The sequence below is a fragment of the Microtus pennsylvanicus genome, chromosome 3 (genome assembly GCF_037038515.1).
Source record: "Microtus pennsylvanicus isolate mMicPen1 chromosome 3, mMicPen1.hap1, whole genome shotgun sequence".
Classification (NCBI taxonomy): domain Eukaryota; kingdom Metazoa; phylum Chordata; class Mammalia; order Rodentia; family Cricetidae; genus Microtus; species Microtus pennsylvanicus.
In genome coordinates, this window is record NC_134581.1 from 10480409 (window position 1) to 10494628 (window position 14220).

At 39.6% G+C, this 14220-nt stretch overlaps 1 protein-coding gene across 50 annotated transcripts in view; it reads right to left on the minus strand.

The window, feature by feature from the left end:
- The window catches only part of Clasp2 (cytoplasmic linker associated protein 2), a 192101-nt gene that overhangs the window by 122690 nt on the left and 55191 nt on the right, over positions 1–14220 (minus strand). For 43 of the 50 annotated variants that reach the window (XM_075964306.1, XM_075964312.1, XM_075964311.1 and 40 more), the window contains one exon: positions 5899–6045. In XM_075964306.1, the coding sequence (XP_075820421.1) occupies positions 5899–6045 (147 nt within the window). Of the gene's footprint in view, positions 1–5898; positions 6046–6425; positions 6640–14220 lie in introns of those variants that run through there. The other 7 variants (XM_075964330.1, XM_075964326.1, XM_075964318.1 and 4 more) reach the window with 2 other exon arrangements.

The window sequence follows — 14220 nt, forward strand, 5'->3', positions numbered from 1 at the left end:
AAGGAGTTTCAGGACAGCCAGGACCACACAGAGAAACCCTGTTTCGAAACAAAATAAAACAAGCAAAAATGAAATTATACAATCACCCAATTTTTCTCTTATTTCAAAAAACAGATACTAATGAAAACAACTGGCACAGGAACAGAGCTACTATAACTCAGAAAACAAACTCTGCCGGCAGTCTCCAGCCAAGCATGGTAGTGCCTGCAGGAAGACCAAGCTTTCAAGGTCAGTGTTGACTACAGTAGCTGATGGGGGAGTGTCATATATCAATCTGTTGATTTCATTGGTTAAGCAATAAAGAAACTGCTAGGCCCATTGGATAGGCCCACCCTTAGGTGGGTGGAGTAAACAGAACAGAATGCCGGGAGGAAGAGGAAGTGAGGTCAGACTCCACAGCTCTCCTCTCCGGAGCAGACGCAAGAGAGACGCCATGCTACCTGCTCCAGGGAAGACGCATGCTATGAGGCTCCGACCCAGGATGGACATAGGCCAGAATCTTCCCGGTAAGCGCACCTAGGGGCGCTACACAGATGATTAGAAATGGGCTAAATTAATATGTGAGAATTAGCCTAGAAGAGGCTAGATAGGAATGGGCCAAAGCAGTGTTTAAATGAATACAGTGTCTGTGTAATTATTTCGGGGCATAAGCTAGCCGGGCAGGCGGCTGGGGGTTGAGGACATAGCCCCGCCGCCGCGCCCCTATTACTACAAGTAGCAAGTTGGTGGCTAGCCTGGGCTCCAGGCAACCATTAAAAAGAAACAACTTCAAACAAAGAAGGCCAAATTTCAACAAGAAAATAAGTAAAAGTCTTGGCATTTATATTGTAAAAGTCACAGGTTTGCGAACTGTCTGCTGGAGCCCCACTGGCTAAGTTCTAATTTGACACAGGGCTTCGGAGCACAGTACCAGCAAACCCAATTTATCAACACAGATGAGCATGCAGCAGCAACAACAAGGTGGATTTTATACTTTGTTCCTTAATAAATACTCTACCCTAGGAAAGTTACCTAACTTCTCCAAACTAGAATCTGCTCACCAGTAAAACTAAGAAAATAAAGCGCCTAAGCTCCCCAGTGAAATGAATAAAAACAATATTTCAGAAGAGGTGTAGGAGATGAAGAAATCAAGAACATATGCGTTCTTCAAGAACTACTTTTTCCAGAACTAGACTTGTGATCCTTTTGGAGAGCACGGCCAAATTTAAGAACCCTTAATATTCCCTTTTCATTCCATTGAGCTTCAGAATCTCATTCCATTGAGTCAACAAGTGGCACCCACCTATAATCCTAGTGTTCAGGACACTGAAGCAGGAGGATAAAAGTGCAAGGCCAGTCAGCGTGGGCTACAGAATGGGCTTGAGGCTAACCTGCAGAAGCATGAGGTACATAAAGACTGTTAATAATTACATTCATTCATTATTTCTTTGGTTTGCGACAAGTCACTTAGTTCTACTGCCCTCAAAAACTAAATGCATGATGGAGGTGCCTCAGTAATAAGGCACCTGCATGGCATTACCAGGCCACTAGAATAAACAACTGAGGCTAAAGACATGGGTCTTTGTCAAACATCAGGTGCTCATAGGTATGTGGATTAATTCGATTCGATTCCATTGGCCAACTTCTGTTTTTATGCCAAAATCAAGCTGTTTTCATTACTGTAGCTCTATAATAGAGCTTGATGCCAGGGATGGTAATGCCTCTGGGGGTTCCTTTATTGTACAGGATTGTTTTGGCTATCCTGGGTTTTTTATTTTTTCCATATGAAATTGAGGATTGTTCTTTCAAGGTCTGTGAAGAATTGTGTTGGGATTTTGAATCTATAGATTCACTGAATTGCATTACAATTGCAGTGAATTGTATTGAATCTATAGATTTATTATATTGATCCTACCTATCTAAGAGCTTGGGAGATCTTTACATTTTCTGGTATCTTCTTCAATTTGTTTCTTCAAAGACTTAAAAGTTTTCGTCAATCAGGCCTTTCACTTCTTTGGTTAGTGTTACCCCAAGATATTTTATGTTATTTGTGGCTATTGTGAAGGATGATATTTCTCTGATTTCTTCTCAGCTTCTGTCATTTGTATAAAGGAGGGTTACTGATTTTTTTTTTTGAGTTGCTCTTGTATTCTGCCACAATACAAAGGTATTTATCAGCTATAGAAGTTCCCTAATAGAGTTTTTGGGGTCTCATATATACTATCATATCATCTGCAAATAACAAAAGTTTGACTTCTTCCTTTTCAATCTGAATTCCCCTTGATCTCCTTTTGTTGTCTTGTGCTGTTACTAGGACCTCAAGAACTCTACTGAATAGATATGAAGAGACTGGACAGCCTTGTCTTGTTTCTGATTTTAGTGGGACCGCTTTGAATTTCTCTTCATTTAATTTGATGTTGGCTGTTAGCTTGTTATATATTGCTTTCATTATGTTTAGATATGTTCTTTGTATCGCTGATGCTCCTCAACCGAAAAATGGATATAGAAAATGTGGCGCATTTACACATTAGAGGTAAAAAACAATGACATCTTGAAATTTGCATGCAATTGGATGGAACTAGAAAAAAACATCTTGAGTGACGTAACCCAGACCCAGAAAGATGAACATGGTATATACTCACTCATAAGTGGATACTACCTGTAAAGCAAAGGATATTGAGCCTACACAGTTCATGATCTGAGAGAAGCTAAGTAACAAGGTGAACCCTAAGAAAAAAAAATATATAGATCCACTTGGAAAGGGAAAACAGACAAGATCGCCTGACAAAATTGGGAGCATGGGGTTATGGGAATAGGGAGAGCAAGAGGGGAAGACAAGGGGAAAAGGGGAGGGGGAAGCAGAACCTGAGGTAATGGGATAGTTGAGATGGAGGAAGGATAGAAATGAGAGCAAGGAAAGAGATATTTTGATTGAGGAAGCCATTATGGGGCTAGCAAGAAGCCTGGCACTAGAGAAATTCCCAGGAATTCACAAAGATGACTCCAGGTAAGACCCTAAGCAACAGAGGAGGGGGTACCCAAACTGGCCTTGCCCATAGTCAGACTGATGAATATCTTAAATATCACCACAGAACCTTCATCCAGCAACTGATGGAAACGGGCGGAGACCTGCATCGGAGCACTGAACTGAGCTCCCCAAAGTCCAGTTGAAGAGTGGGAGGAAGGAGAATATGAGCAAAGAGGTCAAGACCATGATGGGTACACCCACTGAAACAGTCTACCTGAGCTAATAGGAGCTCACCAACACTTGCCAGACAGGGAAGGAAACAGCACAAGTCCAAACTAGTTCCTCTGAATGTAGGTGACAGTCATATGGCTAAGGCAGACTACAGGGCCACTGGCAGTGGCATGGGGATTTATCCCTAATCCATGTACTGGCTTTTTGGAACCCATTCTCTTTGGATGGATACCTTACTAAGCCTAGAAAAAGTAGGAAAGGCCTTGGACCTTCCCCAAAGCAATGTGTCTTACCCTCTCTGAGAAGTAGGTGTGGGATGGAGTAGGGGGTAAGTGGAGGGAAGAGGAGGAGGGGAGGGAGTGGGAACCAGGATTGGTATGTAAAATGAAAAGACAGTTTTCTTTTAAAATAAATAAATAATAAAGAAATAAAGAAATGGCACTAGCTGCTCTTCCAGAAGACCCTGGTTCAATTCCCAGCACCCACATGGCAGTTCACAACTGTCTGTAACAGTTCCAGGGGATCCAACACCCTTTCACAGACACACATGCAGATGAAATGCCAATGCACATTAAATAAATTTAAAAATTAAAAAAGAAAGCTATCAAAGGGGCTGGTGAGATGGCTCAGTGGTTAAGAGCACTGACTGCTCCTCCAGAGGATTCGGGCTCAATTCCCAGCACCCACATGGCAGCTCGCAGCTGTCTGTAACTCCAGTTCAAGAGAATCTGACATTGTCATACCAATGAGCATGAAATAAAGTTGTTAAAAAAAAAGAAAGCTATCAGAAAACAACAACAATAAAAAACTTAGTCATAGGAGGACAACTGAGATATGCTGAAAGATATACATGAAAGAATGACAGCATGGTTTGTAACAGCAAAAAACCAACCAAACAAACAAAAAACTAAAGGCAATCCAAATATCTAGACAAAATTTTTAACCAATTTAAGACTGTGATAAAACAAGGTAAAATAATAGGCAGGAAAAAGATATGTATATAAGATGATACAATACAAATAGTGTCAATTTTGTCCTCTCAAGAAAATACTGGTCTGTGTAGAGATAAGTAAAAAGAAGCCATTCTCTAACTAGAGTTAGTGCACATAACTCCCTGTTCTTGACTGTACATAGACCCGGTTCCTTTCATCACACAATAACTGGCCATCAATCAGAATAACATTGTGAGTTCTGCGAGTAGGTCCTTCCAATACAAAAAAGCTGCAGCAAGTATAAGAAAACTCCTGGCAGCTAATTTAAAAATCAATGTGTCTGCCAACACTAGAACATCTTGAGTTTTCAAAGAAAGACTGATAGCCAAGAATGGCATTATTTCAGACACATTATCAATACCCTCTGGCTAGTAGCTTGTTTCTTAGACAGAAAAGAGCAGTGAAAGCCTGCATGATGGCACATGCTTGTAACTCGAGTACATGTAATTATGATTTAGAGGTCAGCTTGGGCTACAAAGGGAGACACAACCTGTAAAAAGGAGCCCATGACCAAACAGGTAATCAAGTGGTGGGCAGGGCCAAATAAAAGAAACAAGAGTGAATCTGCAACTGCTGAAACATAAGAGGAGGAGAACGAAGAGAAGGGAGAGGAGAAAACGGCAAGGCTCCAATGCTGATCAGGAGTCACTCTCTAGGACGACGACACAACTCCTACCTAACATCTTCCTGTCTGCAAGAACTACAAACATAGTTCCAGCCACCAGGGCAACACAGAGATCTGCATTCATAAAAAAAGAAAAAGAAAGGAAGGAAGCAAAGGAAGGGAAGGAGGAAGGGAAGATGGAAATAAGGAAGGAAGGAAGATCCCCAATAGCATCCCTACGTTCTCAATCACATGACTTGGAAAGCATGTTCGGTTGTGCTGAAATGGAACCAACCTAGTAAAGATGCAGTTTTTATTTTCCTTTTCTTTTTGTTGTTAATCAAGGTACCATAGACAGAAAGATAAAACACAAAAATCTTCAAGACCTTGATTTCCACACCAGTTACTGTAAACAAGACGTTCTGTGAGTGTGTAAGAAAGATTAGAGACCTCTAGCATTCGAATAGTATGTGCTCTTACAGACTCATTCTACCAGAGAGATCCAGCAGAAATTCACACCTGGTAGATATTCATGAATCTTAATTCAAGGATTCTAAAATGAAAAATATACTAGAAATATACTGGAAACAGTTCCAAAAAGCCCAAGGATATACTACATAACTGCATAAAAATCTGCTTTTCCCCATTTTTTAAATTTATTATTACCAACCCAGAAACCATTTTTTTAAGTCAGTTTTACTTGACCACCACCCAATTCCTATTGTGACAAATTTTTCAGGGCCCAGTATTTTCAACAATTTTAAATGTTCAAGTATTTAATTTACTACACCTAGACAACTGTGAAAATACATTCTCTATTTCTGCACTTCAAAGCACAGCTTCAGTACCCCAAAATGGCCTAATCCTGAATTACCACTCCCTTTAAAAGATACACACCAAAAACTACTTTGAATCTTTCCTTTAAAGCCAGTGGCTTAAAAATAAGTACCCACAAGAAAACATAAATTCATACATGTTCTTATGGAAGTAACAATTTATAATATTCATTTGTAAGAGACAACGCTCTCTCCAGACCTGCATTTCTGCAGCAGTCATGAATAAACACACTGCTCCGAAGCACTGAGCATCAAGATGCATGAAGCATGCACATGGATCTACATTACCTCCAACCTTAGGGCCACCTGCTGAACCAGGCTTTCTCCCACTGTTAACTGGATTTCCAGATGTTTTAGGTGCAGGAACCTTGAAGGCTGAAGCAGCTGATGATGGTCTATTTCCATCCACTGATTCCTCATCATCAAAGCTTTTATCTGCACAAAGCATAAGGAAATAGATTCTTAAGGAAGCTAAGCTTTTTACCATTTTCCATTAAGACTCAAAAATAAAATAGAGCTACAGAGAAAAATCATTATTTAGGTAGGATACAAATAAAAAAATAGAGATCCTTTGAATAAATATTTATATATTGGTTAACACTTTACAAAATAACCTCTGTGATTTAAAATAAAAAATACCTTATTGTCACATTTCCTATACATACATGTCAAAACATAAAAGCAAGCATATCAACTTTAGAACAGTCAAAGCGTCTCTTTTTGATGCTCATAGAAGCATTTTCTGCCAGCCCCTCCCATAGTCAATCTTGCAGCACGCCCTGCCTTATTCCTATGCCCAGATTTCTGCAACTTACAATCACAGATCCGTTTGCAAATCAGCCGCCTCATTCCTCCGAATTTCCCTCACCCTAGAATAGGTCCTAATAGTTCACATGGCCAAATACAGTAAATTTGATACTAATCAAAGATTCTATCAAAAATAGATAGAAACAACCACAGAACCACCACTGAGGTTTGTGCCGGCATTTTTCTTTCTCTTCCCTGCCCTAGGTGCTGCAACAGCCAATCAGCTGCAAGGTGACATCATCTTATGGCAGCAACTGCTAGATGAAAGGTAAAAATTCTCCATGCATTTAAAAAAATCCTCTATGCACTCACAATGTATTCTCTAACAAAAATGTGAAAGCATTTCATACTAAAGATCTATAAATGTAGGTTTGTTTTCTCTTCCTTAACAGACATGAAAATCCATATAAATAGGACATTAGGTTTTAGGCAATAATCACTGTGCTGTGTGCTACTGCATCAGGAAAGCATGAGAACAGCAGGGCTCACTGCTGTACATAATTAACTCTGTCTGCAACCTCACAATGTGCTGCCTACGTAGCAACAGAAATGAAACCCAACAGTCTCTGCTCTTAAGTGACTCTCAGGAGTTCTGCAGTCTCCTGGAATATTCACAGCCACACTGCTATCATCTCCTCACACACAAGCTTACCAGCCTCCAGACAACTCCTCCCTCCCCCACTCACAAGACAGATGCCATGTACTCTGCTGAGAAACGGTTTCTCTAGGACCCTGCAAAACCAATCCTGACAAACAAGATGGGTGAGGCAGAGAAGCAGCTTTACCACAGGCTTTAGACCAATGTCAGAATCTTCTTCCTATCCCTTCCGTTTTCACCATACAAATGCCCACTCATCCAGAATAAGTGGTCTCCATGAAAACATACCACCAGTGTAACTGTTAGACGGGGCAAAGAAAAGACTGCTTATTAGAGAAAAGGTTGAAAATCATGTTCCATTTCAGCAAATGTTTTGTTAACATCACTTCTACCCCTCCACCCTCTGCAAGCCAAACTCATCTTCTAGTTTAAATACAACATTCTTTATCTTAACACAATTAGGAAGCCAGTATGGAGAAATTAATGAACTTAAAACTTGTGCTTTAAATATATTAATACCAAAACAATTCAAAATAAACTTTTTTGGTTCATCATTATAGTCACACACAACAGAACCGACACAAAAATCTACAGAAAGTCAGGCACTTAAACAGATGAGACAGAAGTTACCATGGAAACGGTGTTCCCTTGCTATACACACAAGAACTGAAAAGATAAGCGTCCCTAACATTTAAAAAAATTAACTCTTAACATTCTCAAGCTACCAGGATTTTTAAAACTCTTCTAACATAGCTAAGCATACAAGTCCCAAGAAACAAATAATAAATTTTCACAAATGACTGTCAGTCTAGTCAGTACTGAGGTGCAAAGATTATCTTCACCTTGTGTCTTCTGAGCACTCCCCAACCCCTAACTAAGCCAGTCAATTTGGAACCCCACAGAGCAATAAAGAAGTAGAGCATCTACTGTGGCCTCCTGTGTCTCTTCAGTAGATAGGAAAATAACATTGGGAGGTTTTTTGTTGCTGGTAGTTATGGTGTAGGAAAGAACCACAGTTTACTGCTGTGCACTCCAGAGCTCACAGACATGTGAGCTATTCAGAGTTTGTAGTTATTATAAAGCTGCGTTCTTGAGAGAAAAACAATTAAAAGGATCGGGGATTTCAACACTATTGGCAAGTAATATAAAAACCAGAGCTCAAGCATCTCTAAAGAATTGAAAATAGGAACTATTCCAAAATTTGGTGCTTTTCAATAATATAATGCTAATTTTCAGATCTGAAAATATTTGTATTCTGAATTTGGAGATTAGGGATATTCAATTAAATATACATAGACTCATACAAATAATCAAAACACAGAAAAAAGACTCAAAATCTGAAACACTCTTGGTTCTAGGCAATTCAGACAAGGGATATTCAGCATGTAATTTATTTGAGACCACAGAAATCAAAGATACATTTAGTAATATCCATGGTAGTACCTCTCAATGTGGTATTCAGACAAAAGCTCACAATCACCTGATATTTGTTAGAGATGCATTTTAAATTATTATCACACTTATTTATTCTGTGTGCCCAGGTGCTATGGCATTCACGTGGAGGTCAGAGGACTGCTTTCAGGAGTTAGTTCTCTTTCTATCATGTTGGTCAAGGGGACTGAACTCAAGACATTAGGCATGGCAGCACCTTCACCTGCTGGGTTATTTTGTCAGTCCCTAAGATGTGTACGACCCACCTGTACTGCATCAGAAACTGTGAGGATGCAGTCTGATACACTGCTGTTTAGGGTGCCTCCTAACAATCATGTGTGAGCCACTCTTCTAAAGCAGAGCTTGGTAGATTTTCTTTTTAATTAAAAAGGTTACATGGCAAATATCATAGGCCTTGAAATCTACATACAAATGTGCAATTGCTCGATTATGACATGATCACAACAAAGTAACCCACAATCTGTAAAGAAATAGAGACAGCTATGTTTCAGTTCCACAAGAACAACTGAGATTGGTCCACAAAATCTTTGTCTAGGGCAAAAAACAAAAGGAGTAAATGTATACAAAGTTAAAAAAAAGAAACAGAAAAAACTGATAAAACATTAAATCTGAAAGGATATAAAAATTTTAAAAAGATAAAATAGAAAATTATTTTCTGTGCTAAATACATAAATTAAACTTCCTGTGTACTGAAGTACCAAGAAGCATCTTTTATTCTAAAGTGATCTAACATGTGTTATTCTTTGAAGAGGTGAATTTCACAGTTGGGCTTTCTTTTTCATTCCAGTGACCATCAGTGCAAGAACAATTAGACAAGAATAGTCACTGAATACATTTGTCTCACGAACCAGTTAGAAAAGGTAAATTTTTAAAATAATCTCTTCTTGGTGGAGGTTATAACCAGAAAAAAAAATTTTTCATCTTAAAACTACATCAAGAAGGGAATTAGAGAAATGGTTCAGCAGTTAAGAGCACAGGCTGCTCCTCCAGAAGACCAGGGTTCAGCTCAAGCACCCACATAAAGGCTTAAGCTGTCTCCAACTCCACTTCCAGGGGGATCTGACCCCCCCCCCCTTTCTGGCATCCTCAGGCTCTGCATGTGCATGATGCACAGACATACATGCAGGCAAAACACCTATACCATAAAACAAAAATAAATCCTAAAAACAAAACGAAAAACGACTCTAAAAAGCTGAAGGGAGAGCAGTTAAGAGCACTTACTGCTTTTGCACAGGACCCAAGTTCAGTTCCCAGTACCACAAGCACCCATAAGTCCAGCTCCAGAGAATCCACACCACTAGTGGCTGCACTCATGTGCACATACCCACAACTACACTCACTGGATACAATGCCTGATTTTTAAAATCCTTAAAAGCAACCAATGTTTGACACAAGACTAGAACCAGTACTTCAGAGCTTCTGCTCTACTGTCCGGTGAAAGAACAAATCCAAACCCACATGACATGCAAGGAGAAGTTAGAATACCAAATGACGACAAACTCCTAAGGTTAAAGGGAACCATAAGTCAACCCTTATTTTCCTATTGTTTATTTCTTTTTCCGAATTATTTACGTAAGAGAATGAGCCATGGACTCGGAGATAGCTCAGTGAGTAAAGCGCATGCTATACAAGTGTAGGACCTGGGTTCTAATTCCCATGCTCACTCACATCAAACTGGGTGAGGTAGCACACACATCTGTCACCTCAATGAACCTATGGGGAGATGAGAGGTGGTTTTGTGGGCCTGGCATATGCAGCAGGCAAACACCAAGAAACCTGAATCAAACAATGTGGAAGGTGAGGACTGAAATGAAATCCAAGGTTGTTCTCTGAGCCCATGGTCACATGAACTCACAAACATACACAACAAGCACTCATGTACATGAACACAACACCTACAATCACCAGTATCATAATCATAACACAAAGTGAAAAGACAAGCAAATGAATAAAATTGGGGAGTGAGTAGGAGGGAAAGGAAGAGACAGACAGGAAAGTAAATCAAATCAAATCAAATCAAATCAAATGTTTCAGTAAATGAGCCATATATTCAGGTCCTACTTATCTGGGCTATAAGAGCAAAGGTATTAGGTATCAGAGGACAGGAATAACTGGGCAGGGTAAAGTGGCTATCTATCTGTGTGATGGAAAAGATGACAAGAGGGAGAACTGAGAAATCAACAACTGGAGGAAACAGAGTGAGAAGAGACTGACACAGAGGAAACAAGATACCACAAACAAGGACAAGTATGAACAACTACTAGGGACAGTTCTGCTTAAAACACTGCATTTCCTCAGTGAGTTCAAGATGTTAAAAAGGACTAGAGGGTAGAAAGCCACTTAAGTGGCTGTAGTGCTGTGTATACGAGGAAGATTAAACAGGCAAAGAGATGGAAACAGGACATGTCAACAAAGATGAAGGAGGAAGAGAAACAGACAGGAAGGGAGGAGGAAGTCATGAAAATGGGAGGGGATTATGGAAGGAGTGACTGAGATGTGAAGGGAATTGAAGACGCCTGTTCTAGAATCTGAGACCTGGTTCCACGAGTTTTGAATAAATTCTTTTTTAAAATGTCAATTCTCTAGTTAGAAGAAGCTCCTTACAGAACTTCTTATATTTAGATGCATTCACAAATAAGAAACACTACTTTGTCTTTTGTTACCTAAATGAGAGAGAAAAGAGATGAGTAGACTAGAAATAGCAATAAAGTTTTAAAAAATTTTACATAAATGTGGCAAAGCATGACTATTTCACAAATCTAGGAGGCAGGTACACGGAAAGCTGTACTGAGTGCCTGCCTCCGCTATGGTTACTACACTGCGGAATAAAATAATCTTAAGAGAAAAAAAAATCAAAACAACCAAAGCAAATCCCCAAAAAACTCAAATTCTTGAAGACGTCGTAAAAAGTAAACAAAACCAAATAAATGTCCACACACTAGTTGAACAAAAGTGCAAGAAAAATGAATTGTTTAGTAGGTGCTAAGCTGTGTGGCCTGGACAAGAGTTAGAAAAACAATAAACTGAATTGTCCTTCCCTCTGGGTGGGGGCACAAAGAAAGATGCAAACAGAAGAGGATGAAGAAGAGAAGAAAGAGATCAAGTATAGGAAAAAAATGGAGGAGACTAAAAGAAAGAAACAGAGGGAACAGAGGAAGGAAGACAGAATGAGAGAAGAGAACCAGACCAAGTGAGGAAGGAAGCTCAGCCTGTCTTTGCCACCTTCAAAAGCATGTGTGGAAGTTGGGGGAGCACTATGCTGCTGGCCCACAATCCCACTCATATGCCCAAAGTCAAGAGTTCAGAAAAGCAGTTTTTGCTTGGTCTTTTCATTTTCTTCAGTAGAACTCCATCTATTTTATGTCTTTTAGGAAAACCTAAATATCCTGTCTAGCACCCAAAGATTCGGCTAGTCTTTTCAGATTAAAACCTCCAAGTCAGTATTCACATTTCTTGCATGGACCCCTTCAAATCCATGATACTTATACGGGTTTAACAAATAGTTTTAAGTTTTTAACCATGTTTGGTTTGGGATGAAAACGACAGTCAGGTGATTCTTCAATTCTTAAAATTAACATAATTAAAAGTTAGTAAACTACAGACTAGGTGAAAGGCTATTTTCCTCTTTTGTTTTTTGCAGACAGTGTCTCACTACGTAGATTTGGCTGGCTTGGAACTCAGTATGTAAACAAAACTCGTCTAGAACTCACGGGTATCTACCGGACTCTGCCTCTAGAGTGAAGCTTCTTTTCTTTTTTCTTTTTCTGCTTCGAGACAGTATTTCTCTATGTAGCCCTGGCTGTTCTAGAACTCATTCTGTAGACCAGACTGGCCTCAAACTTAGAGATCCACCTGTCTCTGCCCAGAAAGTGCTAGGATTAAAGGCATGGACCACAAATGCCTGGCCAGAGTCATAGATTTTAAAGGTGAACATCTGGAATAACACCATACCAATGTGGTTTCATCATCCACAGACAACTGCCCTTGTTTGGAAGAACTTTCTGGAACACTGACTTTGCTTCCACCACACTGAGTTATTGGATACAGTATTTTAGCTCCTGAAATCTGTTATTGTAGCTTTAAGTATTCGAGCTGTAATTATCAAGACCGAGAGTTCGTGAGCAAAACCTTCCAGACATCTCAGCTGCTGCCTTGTATTTGTCTTTTAAATTCCTTTGGTAGCAAAATCTGAACAAAGCTAAACTCAGTTTATAGCAAAACACAATAAAACAAACATTGGTCTATTTGTTCTTTTTATCCCACTCAATGTAAATCTGCACATATTGACAAAAATTAACACGTATGATTACGGGGCACTACCACCTTAGGCTCAGCAGGAGTTGCTACATATTATATGAAATAAGACCAACTGGTCCTCCTAAGATTTCTTCTTTTTATTTTATTTTATTGGTTTTTTAAGACAAGGTTTCTCTGTGTAGCACCTAGCTGTCCTGGAATTTGCTCTGTAGACCAGGCTGGCCTTGAACTCACAGAGATCTGCCTCCCTCTCTTCTTTTTTAAACGGGGTCTTGCCATATATCCCAGGCTGGCCTCAAATTTATAATCTTCCTGCCTCTATCTCCTACATCCTGGAATTACAGGTGTACCCCATGACCCCTGTTTTCCCAGGACTGTGAGTTCCTGTAACTTTAAACAAACCCATACATACATGTGCACCATTTTTTTCTTTTCTTCTAATTGAAGGCAGGTCACAATTTCACAAGTTTTTTACACTTTCTACATCATGTTTAGGATACATGTAATCCAAAGTAATTGTGTCTAAGATACACATAAAACACAAAAAGTTGTTCCATCTCACAGGGCAAAAAGAGCAAGCCAAACCCACACACAGGTCTCACAGTATTAATTTTGTGCAGGTTTTCTTCAAGAAAACAACTAGTTCAGTAAGAACCCTAATACTAGGGATTTACACACAAGAAATGCACTCTACTTCTTACTAACTAGTTTCTCATACCACAGTTCCTCTTTCACTTGAAGCTATATCCTTCCTTATTCTAATTAAAACAACAAGCAATAGGACATTGGGTTTCTGGGCTATTATATTCTTGCAGAGCCAGTGAGGACCAATGAGCATAGTCCTTAATTAATAGCTAAATTATCAACAGGTTAGTAAACAAGAAATCTTACAACCACCACTCATGTTTAAGGAAATGCACAGAATGCTCTATCTCCTCTTTTCTGTCTGGCCCCACAGGTCCCCCTCCTAAGTCCTTTCTGGTGGCACTTCCTATTTAACCCAGCCATCCTGTCAAAGTCTTCTCTCTATTCCACAACTTTTCTAAAGTGTTTCATCTACTCTCCATGCTAAGTATTCTTGAAATGTTGAGAAGTTTCCAGTGCTCACCTCTGTCCTAGAATATCTTGTGAGTTCCAAACCCATACGACCACTATCTGTGACCTGTTCCCTGAGGAAATCATCCTCTATGGAGATGTCAGAGGCATCTTCAGTTTAACACAAATGACTACACCAACACTATTTTAAAGTCTTCCCATACCCGTGTGATAAATGACATCATTATCTCTGCTACTCAAGCCCAAAATGTGGAAACACACCCTATGCATTCTCCCATGCCCACATCCACCATCTACCAACAGTTGTTGTCCTATGTAACTCTCAGTAGTATTGGAAGCCCAACTATTTCTCGTTACTTCTGCTGCCACTCCTAATCTAAAGCCAGACTTTTACCACCCTGTCCATAGTACTGGAACAACTGCTTTACTTATTCCATTGT